Source organism: Staurois parvus, unplaced genomic scaffold, assembly GCF_062004578.1.
Source record: "Staurois parvus isolate SC_StPar_1 unplaced genomic scaffold, SC_StPar_1.0 ptg000350l, whole genome shotgun sequence".
Taxonomy (NCBI): domain Eukaryota; kingdom Metazoa; phylum Chordata; class Amphibia; order Anura; family Ranidae; genus Staurois; species Staurois parvus.
Genome location: NW_028318146.1, coordinates 3,140,168 through 3,155,673, shown reverse-complemented (window position 1 = coordinate 3,155,673; position 15,506 = coordinate 3,140,168). Strand labels below are relative to the sequence as shown.

The 15,506-nt window shown below is 41.6% G+C and overlaps 1 protein-coding gene and 1 long non-coding RNA gene across 11 annotated transcripts in view; one reads left to right on the top strand and one right to left on the bottom strand.

The window, feature by feature from the left end:
• Nucleotides 1-15,506, bottom strand: part of PPFIA1 (PPFI scaffold protein A1) — a 156,857-nt gene that overhangs the window by 60,052 nt on the left and 81,299 nt on the right. For 5 of the 10 annotated variants that reach the window (XM_089684583.1, XM_089684584.1, XM_089684588.1 and 2 more), the window contains exons 9-11: nt 13,889-14,023; nt 6,998-7,072; nt 3,774-3,857 (exon numbers count right to left, since the gene is read on the bottom strand). In XM_089684583.1, coding sequence (XP_089540709.1) covers nt 3,774-3,857; nt 6,998-7,072; nt 13,889-14,023 — 294 coding nt within the window. The remainder of the gene's footprint in view (nt 1-3,773; nt 3,858-6,997; nt 7,073-13,888; nt 14,024-15,506) is intronic. The other 5 variants (XM_089684586.1, XM_089684589.1, XM_089684590.1 and 2 more) reach the window with 1 other exon arrangement.
• Nucleotides 6,856-8,387, top strand: LOC149456712 (uncharacterized). Its single transcript, XR_016313821.1, has 2 exons — nt 6,856-6,982; nt 8,147-8,387. It is a non-coding gene; the product is annotated as an uncharacterized LOC149456712 (long non-coding RNA).

The following is a 15,506-nucleotide window of genomic DNA, read 5'->3' as shown; positions in this document are numbered from 1 at the left end:
ACAGTGCATAGAGAGCTTCATGGAATGGGTTTCCATGGCCGAGCAGTTGCATCCAAGTCTTATATCACCAAGTGCAATGCAAAGCATCGGATGCCGTGGTGTAAAGCACGCTGCCACTGGACTCTAGAGCAGTGGAGACGTGTTCTCTGGAGTGACGAATCACGCTTCTCTGTCTAGCAATTTGACAGGTACCCGCTCCCACTTTCGCCTAGGCGACTGGAAGAAGTTGTCCTCCTACCCTCCCTCCCCGAAGTCTTGTGGGACACGTGACAGGTCCCAGAAGACAACAGGGCCATTCAGAAAGCACAGCACTACTCAGCAGCGCCTGGAATACAGGACAGCAGGTGAAACAGGCACACTGGTCCTGACTAGTATTACAGTGTTTTCCTCAATTTTTTCCATCACCGAGCTAATGTGACCCCAGCACTGACGGAGAGGGACATGGGAGAGTCAAACAAGGATGCTGTGCAGGTAACTGACATCCTTCCTTATCAACTGATGTCCTTGGTTGTCAGGACACTGGTGGCTAGAAGGTCGTAGTGGCGCACAATGAAAACCTGTGTCTTTGTGTAACAAAAAGTCAGGCTTCTTCCACCCGCTGGCTTGTACGCAAGTTTTGGAAAACTTTTAGACATTTTGCCAAGGCACCCTGGTTGAGAAAAGGCATAAATAGCTAAAGGTCACTGTATAGCAGCTGTAAAGAGACAGTCTTTAGTCCTAACTTTTCAGCCGGCTAGTGCTAGGGCCCAATTGTACAGTTGGTGCACCTGAGAATGGTCCCATTTAAGCCTGCAGGTAGCAATAAGGCTACAAGATGGCTGTATGGTCAGTTCCTAAAAGGCTCAATCTCTCCCTCTCTAGCAGCAGATAGTAAACCCCCACAACAGCAGCTCACCAATCCCATCAATACTGCAGCTCACCATCCAGTCACACACAGAGATTAGTCCATTCTCTATTCTGCACCCAGGTGACTCTGGCTGTTAATACCAGCAAACTCAGTGCTCCAGATCCCGCTCAGGCTGTCGATATGCAGCAGCAATGGTGCACGCTCTATAGCCATGCACACTCTTCAATCTCCCTCACAGCAAGAGGAAAGCTACAGTCAGGTCCATAAATATTGGGACATGGACACAATTCTTACATTTTTGGCTCTATACACCACCACAATGGATTTGAATTGAAATGAACAAGATGGGCTTTAAATGCAGACTGTCAGCTTTAATTTGAGGGTATTTACATCCAAATCAGGTGAACGGTGTAGGAATTACAACAGTTCGCATATGTGCCTCCCACTTGCTAAGGGACCAAAAGTAATGGGACAGAATAATCATAAATCAAACTTTCACTTTTTAATACTTAGTTGCAAATCCGTTGCAGTCAATTACAGCCTGAAGTCTGGAACGCATAGACATTACCAGATGCTGGGTTTCATCCCTGGTGATGCTCTGCCAGGCCTCTACTGCAACTGTCTTCAGTCCCTGCTTGTTCTTGGGGCATTTTCCCTTCAGTTTTGTCTTCAGCAAGTGAAATGCATGCTCAATCGAATTCAGGTCAGGTGATTGACTTGGCCATTGCATAGCATTCCACTTCTTTCCCTTAAAAAACTCTTTGGTTGCTTTTGCAGTATGCTTTGGGTCATTGTCCATCTGCACTGTGAAGCGGCGTCCAATGAGTTCTGAAGCATTTGGCTGAATATGAGCAGATAATATTGCCCGGAACACTTCAGAATTCATCCTGCTGCTTTTGTCAGCAGTCACATCATCAATAAATACAAGAGAACTAGTTCCATTGGCAGCCATACATGCCCACGCCATGACACTACCACCACCATGCTTCACTGATGAGGTGGTATGCTTAGGATCATGAGCAGTTCCTTTCCTTCTCCATACTCTTCTCTTCCCATCACTCTGGTACAAGTTGATCTTGGTCTCATCTGTCCATAGGATGTTGTTCCAGAACTGTGAAGGCTTTTTTAGATGTCGTTTGGCAAACTCTAATCTGGCCTTCCTGTTTTTGAGGCTCACCAATGGTTTACATCTTGTGGTGAACCCTCTGTATTCACTCTGGTGAAGTCTTCTCTTGATTGTTGAATTTGACACACATACACCTACCACCTGGAGAGTGTTCTTGATCTGGCCAACTGTTGTGAAGGGTGTTTTCTTCACCAGGGAAATAATTCTTCGGTCATCTACCATAATTGTTTTCTGTGGTCTTCCGGGTCTTTTGGTGTAGCTGAGCTCACCAGAGCGTTCCTTCTTTTTAAGAATGTTCCAAACAGTTGTTTTGGCCACGCCTAATGTTTTTGCTATCTCTCTGATGGGTGTGTTTTCTTTTTTAAGCCTAATGATGGCTTGCTTCACGGATAGTGACAGCTCGTTGGATCTCATCTTGAGAGTTGACGGCAACAGATTCCAAATGCAAATAGCACACTTGAAATGAACTCTGGACCTTTTATCTGCTCATTGTAATTGGGATAATGAGGGAATAACACACACCTGGCCATGGAACAGCTGAGAAGCCAATTGTCCCATTACTTTTGGTCCCTTAACAAGTGGGAGGCACATATGCAAACTGTTGTAATTCCTACACCGTTTACCTGATTTGGATGTAAATACCCTCAAATTAAAGCTGAGAGTCTGCAGTTAAAGCACATCTTGGTGCTTTAGTTTCATTTCAAATCCATTGTGGTGGTGTATAGAGCCAAACATTTTAGAATTGTGTCGATGTCCCAATATTTATGGACTTGACTGTATGTCCTGTACAACTTGAGAAAATGCAGCTCTTTCCCCTCCTCCTGGCAATCTCCCTTTGGTAAATGCAGTTCAAAAGCACTTGATTATAGTAGAGTTTCACTCATTTGGACTACAGTTTCCACAGTGCAATGCTGCCTCAGTCTATTGAACTCTTCCTGCTCAACAGTTCCCTCCTCTTGCCAACATACAGTAGCTGTTAAGCAGTTCAGCACTGCAGGGCAGCAGCTACAAAGAGCAGCTGCAGCCAGTGTTTCTCTCAGTCTTCGTTCTTAGCCAAGCACCTGGCTACATAGGCTAAACCTAACTAGTCCTAAAACTGTGCCTTCCCTCCCTTCTACGCTGACTTACCTGTGTAAGAAAGATGCACATACTTACCTATATTTAGCTTGCTGCTGTCCGATCATGCAAACCCCTGTTTCAGCCAGAGGCGGTTGCAGGGGAAAGAAAAGAGAGCTCAACAAGCTGGAAAAATCTAGGAGCAGTGACGTCACCCATGGGTTCCCATGGCCCGGCTGTTGTAAATGGGTGCCAAATGCATTAAGGGGCACATTTCCCTAACACTGTCATTCACCTGTATTTCTACAATTATATTTTTCATGATTTTTATGCCAATTATGGAAATATGATCAACCACCATTTGTTAAATCAAAAGATTAACTGTTCTTACCGCTGTCAACTCCACAATCTTCTCCTGCCCAACTGTCTGCTATCATATTCTCTCCTGTACATGCTGTTCTGTCATGACATCCGGTCAGATCTCATCTACTGCATATACAGACTATTGTCCAGCACATACTTCCCACTGTTATACCTTCTACACCCCACTCCTGCTTATACTTCCCACTAAGACACTTCATAAGCATTGTTTACTGTATGACAACATTTCCTGTCCTGAATAGGCACACTTTTGCTGGTTTTCTTTAATTAGTACAGTACTCCTTAAAGATAACAGAATGAAAAAAAAACAAAAACACAGGACGTTTGCAAAAATGCATTTATAATTGGTCCAAAAAAACCTACCCTTTGCAGCTCCTGGTTTTTCTCCTCCAGCTGAGATTCCATTTGTCGTAACCTCTCCTCAATATTGCCATGCCTCTCTTCCGCCTGTTACAAAAGGACAAGAGGGCAGAAAGTGTTATATCAATTTTACACTACATCAGTCTCTTTTGTAAATGGTACAATTGCTCAGTGGGTTTCAAAATAACAAAAGGGTAAACAAGGAAATTGGTGACGGCTTGTGATATGTAGAAGCGAACAGCATCTGTACGCCATGTCTGATCATTACTTTATGACAGATCTGTAAGGTTCACAAAGATGATATAATGTAGAAATCACAGCACTATAGCTGCTTTGATGAATGCAAAGTGGCAAGCATTTATCTGTCGCTCAAAGTCCTTGAGCATGTCGTATGACTCCTGTGCTACTCAGGGCATGCCAATTTTCATTAAGGGGCATATACTGCTATATGGTGGGTGAATAATATGTAACCTTTCACCAGTAAGCAGTCCATTAATAGAAGCATAAAATGACTAATTTGTGAACGGTTTTAAGCGACAATTTCCCAAATGTTGTTCAGCCAACAAAACGACAAGCTGCATTTACATATAGGAAACGTGCTAAGTGCAGGCCCCCCTTTCCTAAACATCAGTACAGGAACTTCAGTAAACTAATCTTACAGAATGGCCTTGGCCATCAAGACTAAAATGATTAAAGGCTAGGACGAATCCTCCTCAGAGAGGGTCTACTTCCTTTACAAAGCCAAACAAGAGATCAGCTTTCTTTATGACAGCTGATACAACAGTGCTAAATAAAGTCTATGACCTTTAAGTGGAGCTAATGAGACTTTTTTTTTTTACAAAAATAGTGAAAAAAGTCATCAAGATAAGTTCATGACTGCAAATGAAAGATCTAAAAAAAAAAAAGCATACTAAATCCATTAGCAATGTTTTGTAACAGTACAACCAATAAGGTCAAAAGGTTCCCCACTAAACGACAAATATAGCACTTCCACCTTAAAATAGAAGGCATTTACATGTCTTCCCGGCCACCACAAAACAAGATATTTATTCTCATTTAATGACGTAGGAAAAGACCACTGCTGTCCTAACCATGACTGCACACAGTTTTGTCACTAAACAATTTATTTATTTTTAATTGCCCAAGTGTCTGTCTTAAAATGGTAAAAAAAAAAAAAAAAAAAAAAAAAAAGTTTTCTGGTGGATTCTGAATGTGTTGCTGGGAATTTTTGTTTCATATAAGTAGTATACCTGCACTTTTTAGAAGTGATAACTACCTTCTGTTTTATGGTAAAGCACTTCAGTTGGTGCAAATCCTACCCAGTGTAACACTTTTTTAAGCGCTTGTGTAGTTGAGTACTTAAGGCCAGTCTTGCAGCCTGTCCGAATACAGTCTGCCAAGAACCAAGAGCAATAGACGTTCACAATGAAACCTGTAAAGTACACTACAAACAGAACAACCACCACGTATGCAGGCAACTTAGTACGACATGTCTTGTGCACTTGCACTAGCCATACTTCTATCCAGCATCAGCCTCTGATCTCCGGTAGGCACAAATGTGGCACTTGCTCTGCTCCACAGGATTCAATAATCGTACAAACAGCAGGTAGTTTTGACAGGCTGACAAACAAGGCCCCAAACACTCTAAACAAGTCCTTGTACCTTTAAAGCAGTAATAAACCCAAAACCAAAAAAGTAATATATTGCAGCTTACCAATCATTAGATTTGGTGGCTGCATTAGTTTTCTTATTTTTATGCTTTTCCCCCTCTGTTTTCAACTGATGATTTGGCCAGTAACACACCTCCTGTATTAGAGTGCCCCCACTCTGGATGATGGAGCACAGGGGGCACCTCTGAAGAGTAGCATTGTGAGTCTGAGGGGAGAAGAGTGTTAGATGTGCTAGCAGATTTAGATACACTAACAAATCTAGCTCACACTTTATAAGCAGTTACAGCAAATCGTTTTTTTCCTTCTGGGATATAGGTTTTACAAAAATATATAATAGTGATCATTGTAAGCACCCCTGTGAGTGTTGAATGTTTTGTCTCATCCTTGTAACTGATACATCTGCAAGTGAGCTTGTTCTTTTCAAAAAGAACAGATTTACTGGCCAGATCAGCAGATGAAAATATAAGAAAGTCAGTCTAAAAAAGAAAACTAATGCAACCACCACACCTAAAAATTGGTAAGCTGCAATTAAATGTTTGCTTTTAGGTTTAATACCGCTTTAAACTCTCCACTGTGAGTAGAACAAAATAGAAGATCAATTTTACTAACATAAAATAGCCTTATCACAATATCTTTTAGCAACTAATATCATTAGAAATGTGTTACTAATTAAGAGGATGTCAATTAGGATAACGGATTAGGGAGTCTATGCACACAGCAGTGCTTAAAGTATAACTAAAGGCAATTTTTTTTCCATTTTCAACAGAGTGGAGATGGATTAAAACTAGTGTCAGGTTTTTATTGCTGTCCGTGTCCCCGTTAGGGAGATTCACACTCTCCATTTGTCCTGTTTACCATTATCACTAAAAGTGAAAGTGTAAGAAAATTCCAAATCTTGGGTTGTCCCCAGAAAAGTAATAGAGGGGAAAATCTTGGGACACTAATTCTGGTGACCCGGGGGTCCCCAAGGGACTCCTTTAATTTGTAGGGACTTCCTCTTACTTCCTCTTTTGGCTATGGACAGGAAGTGAAGGTAAACCTTCCCAATGGGACACAGATGGCGAAAAAAAAAAAAAATCTGACAGGGGTTATATAACCTTCCTTTTACTCTATCCAAAATGATAAAAAAAATGTTTTGCCAATAGTTCTGCTTTAAGCTCCCAACTTTAGTCATCTTTATGACGCTTGTTTACACATTTAAAGCCACTGAATTTCAGCACCTGATTACTCAGCAGCATGACTGTAAAAGGTAAATTTTGTTTATAACTATGTTTTGCAAGACTGATCAAGCAGCATTCTTTTTTTGTGAGATGTATCCTGATCAATATCACATTTTTACTGGATGACAGTCTGTGTAGGCAGAAGCAGAACATGCTCTGGTGTTTGGTTAGTGCTTAATGAATGCAGTGCAAAGGATTGCTCAGTAACAGACAACATTTCAGCAACGAAAAGGATGGGGAGGTACAGCCGCTGATGGGTAAATGGCATCCTCTACCTGACGTTCACCAGAAAAAGCAATGGAATAAGCAAGGCAAGAGAACAGTAAGCAAATTCTACCTTCCTAGGCACGGGCGCAAGTCCCAACAGCTTAGATTCCTTAGCAGGAGGCTTTCCCGAAGACAAAAGCTCAGACTACAGAGTCAGAGGATAAGAAAAGTAACAAACACACACATACTTTGATTGCTGAGGCAGAGGGAAAGTGTAAGCAAGGTAACATATACACACACATTTAGTAGGCCTAGTTAATTAGGCCATGCAAAAGAGCAATGACAACATAAAGTTCTAATTGCTAAATCAACTGAATTTCACCTATCATTTTGGAACAATGGAAGATTAATTTTGATTGGTTAAGCATTACTACTCTTGGACATTGCTCTTTGCTACATTAAAGGGACAGCCCACAAATAACTGATAATTTAGTTTTAGTGGATAATGGGGAAGTTAAATCAAGAACTTCTTGGTAGTTTCAGGGTTCAAGTGGTAACATATCTTTTCTCAAGATCAAGGCTAGAACACCTAAAACTGCAATGATAAGAATGTCCCCATCTCCCCATGTGATTTTAATTTACTTAGCGAGACCTGAGGAGTGGAACACCCAAGAAACCGCAGCTTAAAAACTCAGACGACTCCACTTATCACTTTTGAGTGGACTGACCCTTTAAATACACCTTAAAAAAAGCAGAGACTGGTAATGCAAGAAAGTAGCTCAACTTCACTGCAGAGTTAGACAGAGGTACAGAAGATACCAAAACAAAAGAATTAACCAAAAAAAATTTAAAGCAACTGCCATTTAAAAAAAAAAAAAAAAAAAGCTTCCCTGAAAATGAAATGGCTAATACTTAACACTTGCTAAGCCAATCTCCATTTACTTCAAAACTACAATGGCTTTTGCGTCAAACAAATTTATAGGTGTGGGGACACCTGGTCCCCTGTTGCAGTTCCTTCCATTGACTCCTACTTCACGGTGATACCACAGAGTGCAGAGGGTAGGGGGGGGACCAGGCATCTGACACACAGTGAAGTTTGTTGGAGGTTCAAGTTTTCTCAGCCAAGGTAGCATTTGAAGACAGGGGCAACCTTTTCTTGCAGGTAAGTAGTGTTATTTATTTTTAACTAGTGACAAAGTCAACACCATTTTCTCCACCTCTGTATAATAACTTACAACATAAATAACCTCACAATTAAATAAGATTTGACTGGTTGCAGGAATGGCGTGTAGAGACATCCTACAAGAATACCAAGGGCTGGTCTAATAAACTGATGTAACTTCCACCAAAGAAAGGATTTACCACCCATGTTCCTGCCTTGTTTGCTCAATACTGATTGCCAAGATTTTATAGTTCATCTGCAGCACTACCTGAAAGTGAAAAGTGAAGCCACACAGACATTTTTATGTTAACAGTTTTGTTTGAATAGACACAAAGAATAAAAAAAAAATCTGAAATAAGTCTTGCAGAATATTTTGCACCAGGCTCCTCCTAGTCTGGTTATATATGATCCACTGCCTTAATGAGAGATCACAAATCCAAATACGTAGGATATGGACATATGACTCCTTAACTAGTCATTCTATGGTTCTATTTAACATGTCATGTGATCAAGCTTAAAGGATTAATTCCCCTTTTCTGAAAAATGAAAAGGTGACCTTACAATGCCCTCCTCACCTCTGGTCCCAGCTGCACTTACCTTAGTGGGTGATCACCATCCATGCAGCGGTCATGGGGTTTGAAAACCGTGCTGTCCTTACATTTTTTTTCCTTGGGGATGCCCAGACGGATTAGAGCCGTTCTGATTAGAAAATGCCAGCATGGCATGCTGACCAATCTGAACTGCTGTAATCCGTCTTGGTGTTCCTAGGGAAAGAAGAGGAAGAATGGCATGCTTTTCATACTCCAGGACTTCTGCTGCACCAGGATGCATGGATACTGATACTGTTTCCCCCCTTAGAGGTAAGTGCAGTGAGGATGGGGAAGGTGTTAGCTCACCTTTTCACTTTCACCTTTTCTGACATTCTGTTCAGTTATCAGGAGTGAGGAAAAGAAGCCCTGTATAAGCTATGCATCACTGGGTGGAGCTTACAATTCTCTTCCCACTCCTAGGTGACAACACTAGGCCAACCACCAATGTTGTCAGAAAAGTAAGAAGTAAGCCACATGCTCCTCCATACCTGGGAGTTCTGGATGTTTCCATCACATCCAGCATCTCACAGTAGACGAGAAGGAAATTCCAGCATCAAACGGAACCTGCTGCTTTAAACTAAAGCCATGCCTTCAAATTAAAGCATCCCACACCTCATAAATTAAGTTGTAAGTGGATTTTCCCATAAAGCAAAAGTCTAACTATTAAACAGATTTGTTTTGAGAAGTAAAAGCAACAAAATGCACAAATCTCCAATTTATTAATTACTTCAGGAGATTATAGTTACTTTTTCTCCGCAAAGAGAAGTCCTTGCTTTTAACTGACCTTAACAGGTTTGTGATTATAGAAGCATATTTAAATCTAATCGTTGTGAAAAAGTAATTTCAAATCTGTTTAGGCCAACCTCTTGATCAAAGAGCCGAATTACAGAGTGCCTGTCCTATCAACATTATTGGCAAAAAGAAAAAAAAAGTGCAACACTTGCGTTAAACACCTGAATAATAAATATTAAGTTATCTGATATAGTATTTACTATCTGTGTCAGTCTAAAAACTCATTTAAAGTGAACCGGTAGCTTGCTTCTCTATTAATGGAGTCGCTGACTCAGAAACAAGCATGCAGCCAGTGGAGATAAAACACATGACCTGAATTGCGGGGTAGAGACTCATTGAATCCCTTTAACAAAAATTTGCCCCCCAAAGACTCACTGATCTGCGATCCAGCTGTGGGTTCTCTTTCAGGTTGAAGTATGCCTAACAACATTCAATCCACTTCCTATGATCCCAGGATCCATCCACGACAGTCACATTGAGCTGCCCTGGGCTCACAGGAGAATGCTGCAAAGAATGTAATGTGGTACCATTCTCTGCAGTATTTAGGACCGTTCACTGTCAGAGGAGCAGTAGCATCTCCGGTATTTCTGTCATGAAAATTTTCCTTCAACAGCTCCAGGTCTGAGCTTGTAATAATTTTAAACCATGGAGAGACCTGTTCTTTATGTCAGACACTGGGGCTGATTTACTAAAACGGGAGAGTGTAAAATCTGGTGCAGCAGTGCAAGGTAGACAATTAGCTGCTAACTTCACCTTGTTCAATTAAGCTTTGACAAAAACCCTGGAAGTGGATTGGTTTCTATGCACAGCTGCATCAGATTTTGCACTCTCCAGTTTTACTAAATCTCCCCCTCTGCCTTTGACCAAATATGTAGTGTTCTTCAGGGGAAGGAAAAACATCAAAGTTTACGAAACCTCAGAAATGACAACAAAATAGTTGCTTCTGTCTACATCTTCTGAGGATTGTAAATCGCATACATTTTCATCAATAATGTAATCTAGTTAGAGGGTAAATGACTGTTGTCTAATTTGAATGTATAAAATGCAGCTTTTCAGCCACAGCAAATAAAATCATGTCACATTTCAGGTGTCAGATGTCAGAAAAAGGGTGAACAGGTACACTGTCCAAATATCAATAGGTTAGATATCTAGCTTTGTTCAGTCGAATTCTAAACACTTTTTCTTCTCTCCTATGTCATCCTGCCTTACACACCCTTTTGACAAGATAATTAAGGCTTCTCAATTAGATAATATAGGACACTACTTGACGGGTTTCAATGAGCACCCTTACCTGCAGCAAAAAGTTATAATATATACTCAATTATTTAAACACTGGCTGTTTCCTCTGACAGAGGATAAAAGTTAATTTGTATGCGAGAAATGTGATGCCTCATTTATTCTCAGAACTAAGAGTGAGAAAGGCATTATGCAATATCCTCTACCATCGCACCTGTATCTTAAAGTGCAATTCAGAGGAAAAAAAACATATTCAAAAAATCCCTGCAAAATATTTTCCATGTTTTATCCACTTAAGGCTCCATTCATACTTGTGCAACTTTGGACACAAAGTTGCAAGACAAGTTGCAGTCCATCATGTTCAATGGCACCCTTTTGGATCTATGCAACTTAAAGTTGTAGCGACTTTGAAAAGGTTCATGCACTACGTTGATGCGACTTGAGTTCCAGAGAGTGTAAAGTCGCATCAAAAGTCACTCCAAAGTCACACAAGTGTGAATGAAGCCAAAAAATGGTGCAAGTACAGAAAAATACCTGCTCATGCTGCCAAAAATCCAGTAAGCTCTTGACTTCCTGTTAGCACCAACAATGCTGCCTCTTTTGCATGGAAATCTCAAGCAATGTACAATTTTTCCCTGCAGGATTACAGAAAGCCTCCCATTATGCGATGGAGGAGAGGGGTGGCATTATGTTTCCCAGCAGAAAATAACAGGGCAGGGCTGACCAGGGGCGGACTGACAACTCATGGGGCCCCCAGGCAGTAGGGGATCATGGGGCCCCCAGGCAGTAGGGGATCATGGGGCCCCCAGGCAGTAGGGGATCATGGGGCCCCCAGGCAGTAGGGGATCATGGGGCCCCCAGGCAGTAGGGGATCATGGGGCCCCCAGGCAGTAGGGGATCATGGGGCCCCCAGGCAGTAGGGGATCATGGGGCCCCCAGGCAGTAGGGGATCATGGGGCCCCTGTGTCCTTGCCCAAACTCAAAAAAGCCTATGAAAAAGGTACCAGGGGCATCTCATGGGGCCCCCTACTGACCCAGTGCCCGAGTTTCCAAATGGTCAGTCCGCCCCTGGGGCTGACAACAGTGCTTGAGATTTCAATGCAGCAGAGGCAGTGTCGTTCACTCACTACAGGAAGTTAGACCTTCACTGGACTTCTGGCAGAGCCAGCAAGCAATTTTACTGTTTGTAAAGTAGAAAACATGGGGAAATACAGTGGTGAACAGAAGTTATGAAAGAATGCTGTAGATTAAGGATACTTTCACGATTAGAAGTGTTAGTTTATTTTTATCAATTAACAAAATGGAAAGTAAATGAATAGAAGAGAAAATCAAATCAAAAGTTTGCACAACCACCCTTTCGCTTCAAACCAGCATCAATTCTTCCAGGACGGTACACACACTGTTTGTAGACACAGTTTTGGAAGGAACACGGCAGGAACTAGGTTGTTCCAAATATCTTGGAGAACTAACCACAGATCTGTGGATGTAGGCTGCTTCAAATCCTTTTGTCTCTTCATGTAATCCCAGACAGACTCCAGAATGTTGAGATCAGGGCTCTGTGGGGGCCAAACCATCACTTCCAGGACTCCTTGTCACACTGAAGATAGTTCTTAACAGACAAGTTATCCTTTCCACAAAAATAATGCATTTTTTTTGCAGGTAAAAAAAAAAAAAGTGCATTTATTATTTTTTGTGTTAGGAGCCTGTAAAGCATTGCACCAGCAATCAGAAGATCGCTGATGCCATGCAGGTGTCCTGCACACCATCAATGCATCTGCTTGCTTGTACATCCCGTGTGGGCAAGCCGATACTTGCTGACAGGAAAAAAAAAAAATCAATGAACTACCACAGCGCTATGGTAGTTTATTGAGGACTACAAGCTGACAGCCACTAAAGCTGTCGGAACTTGTAGTCCACGCATTCACAGAACACTGTGAATAAATGACGTGGCTGTGTAGGCAGAGCCCCTCATGGCCACGCTGTTTATGAAATCTGACAGCTAGTATGGGGAACATCTCCCTGTACTTTGGTCACAAGGAGGGCAGCGGGCGGCAGCTGCAGGATCAGGAACATGTTCCACCCTAAAAAAAGAAAAAAATGGATGGAACATGTAAAATGTCCCCAAAAGATGAAATTATCCTTGAGCCCGAGTTCACACACATGCGGCTCGGTACATCTATTTGTGATTCGCACAGGAACCGCACCGCATTCCTGTGCAAATCACATGTGAATTGTGTGCGGTGCGATTGGAGCCATACATTTTGAATGTCTCTAATCGTCCCGCATCTGCACCAAAAAGGTGCAGACACTTATTTTTGGGTCCGAACTAGAATCGTACTGCATGGGTATTCAAACCTATAGGATCCAATTCTGCAGATCGTTCCGCGTTTTGCGGATCGATTTCAGGGTGTTAACATACACACCCGCAGCGGTTCGCATGAACGGGGTGCGATTCTGATGCAGTGCAGAATTAGCACAGAAAACTCTGCAAATTCTGCACCACATCAGTGTGAACCCGGGCTTAATGACACTGGCTGCATTGTTTGGGGTCATTGTCTTGATGCAGAATAAATTTGGATCCAATCACACGTCTCCCTGATAGTATGGCATAATGGGCAAGTATCTGCCTGTATTTCTCAGCATTGAGGACACCACTGATCCTGACCAAATTTTTAACTCCATTTGCTTTTGATTTCTTTTACTTTCCATTTTGTTGAGTGATAAAAATTAATTATTGACACTTCTATTACTGAAAACAGTCTTCATTTACAGCATTTTTCACAACTGCCTATAACATTTGCACAGTACTGTATGTATGCATTGCAGAGATGTACTGAAAGCGTTTCATTTGACCAGACATACATTTACAGAATTTAATAAAATGCTGCAAATTTTTTGTGTCCTAGTCATTCTGTTAATCTAGACACATTTTTGTGTACATGACAAACATCGTATTTGTGTTACGAATGTGGTGTCATAAAATGTACAAGTCTATCCTGCTTTTCAGAATGCTCACAACGGCTTGGTAGGCTAGTGAAAAGGTAACTACAAAAACATGCTGGAAGTCAACAAATTTTATAGGGTTAGTTCACCTTTACTAAAAAACTGCCTTTGAAGGAAAAAGATGCCTGTAGAATAAAAAACAAAGTATAATGGGGGTGCTAAATTAAATCAATTTGTATAAACACACTCAAATTGTTGTACTGCTAACCCACATCAGCTTGCCCTTCAATCTCCTTACCTTAGAAAGAGCAGCCACTCTCTGTGCCAGTTCCGCTTCCACCTCAGGCAAGGTTTCTGCTTTCCGTATTGTCTGCTGAAGTTTCTGTTCTGCCAATTCAAGCCGCTCCTGGATCTGCCGATTCTTTTCTTCACTCTGGGAAAATTATCATGATTTAGTGTGTGGGTATTTTAGAAGTCCTGTCAGTCCCTAAACGTTAGTGCTCAATAAATTAATAAATACATGGATGAAGTCACTCAAATGTATCCATATCCTACATGGCTAAACGTTTAGCACTTCTGCATGGCAGTACTAGGGTCTTCGGTTTGAATCCCAACCACGGCACCACCTGTTTGGAGTTTGCATGTTCTCCATGTGCAGGTTTCCTTGGGTACTCCGGTTTCCTCCCACCCTCCAAAGACATGCTGGGAGGTTAATTGGATCATGTCTAAATTGGCCCTAGTTTGTGTATGAAAGAATGGGAGTTTTGGACCTTCGATTGTATGCCCCTTGAGGGTTAGGGACTGATGTGAATGTACAATACAGTGGATATAAAATGTCTACCCACCCCTGTTAAAGTGTCTGGCTTCCGTGATGAAAAAAAAAATGACACAGAAAATTTTGGAACTTCTTCCACCTTTAATGTGACCAATAAACTGTACAACTCAACTGAAAAGCAAACAAATCTTTGTGGTGCTGGGGGGGGGGGGGGGGGGGGGGGGAAAGTGAACATAAAAACTAAAATAATGTGGCTGCATAAGTGTGCACACCCTCTTATAACTGGGGATGTAGCCGAGTTCAGAATTAAGCAATCACATTCAAAATCATGTTAAATAGGTGTCAGTACACACCTGTCATCATTTAAGGTGCCTCTGATTGACCACAAATAAAGTTCAGCTGTTCTAGTAGGTCTTTGCTGACATTTTCTTAGTCGCATCCTACAGCAAATGCAATGGTCTGCAGAGAGCTTCCAAAGCATCAGAGGGATCTCATTGTTAAAAGGTATCAGTCAGGAGAAGGGTACAAAAGAATTTTCAAGGCATTAGATATATTATGGAACCCAATAAAGACAGTCGTCATCAAGTGGAGAAAATATTGCGCAACAATGACATCACCAAGAACTGGACGTCCCTCCAAAATTGATGAAAAGATGAGAAGAAAATTGGTCCGGGAGGCTGCCAAGAGGCCTACAGCAACATTAAAGGAGCTGCAGGAATATTTGGCAAGTACTGGCTGTGTGGTACATGTGACAACAATCTCCCATAGTCTTCATATATCTGAGCTACATGGTAGAGTGGCAAAACGGAAGCCTTATTTTTTTATGAAGAAAAAAATTCAAGCCCAGCTAAATTTTGCAAAAAAAAAAAATCTGAAGTCTCCCAAAAGCATGTGGGAAAATATGTTATGATCTGATGAAACCAAGGCTGAACTTCCTGGCCATAATTCCAAAAGATAAGTTTGGCGCAAAAACAACATTGCACATCACCAAAAGAACACCATACCCAAAGTGAAGCATGGTGGTGGCAGCATCAAGCTTTGGGGCTGTTTTTCTTCAGCTGGAACTGGGGCCTCAGTCACGGTAGAGGGAATTATGAACAGTTCCAAATGCCAGTCAATATTGGCACAAAACCTTCATGCT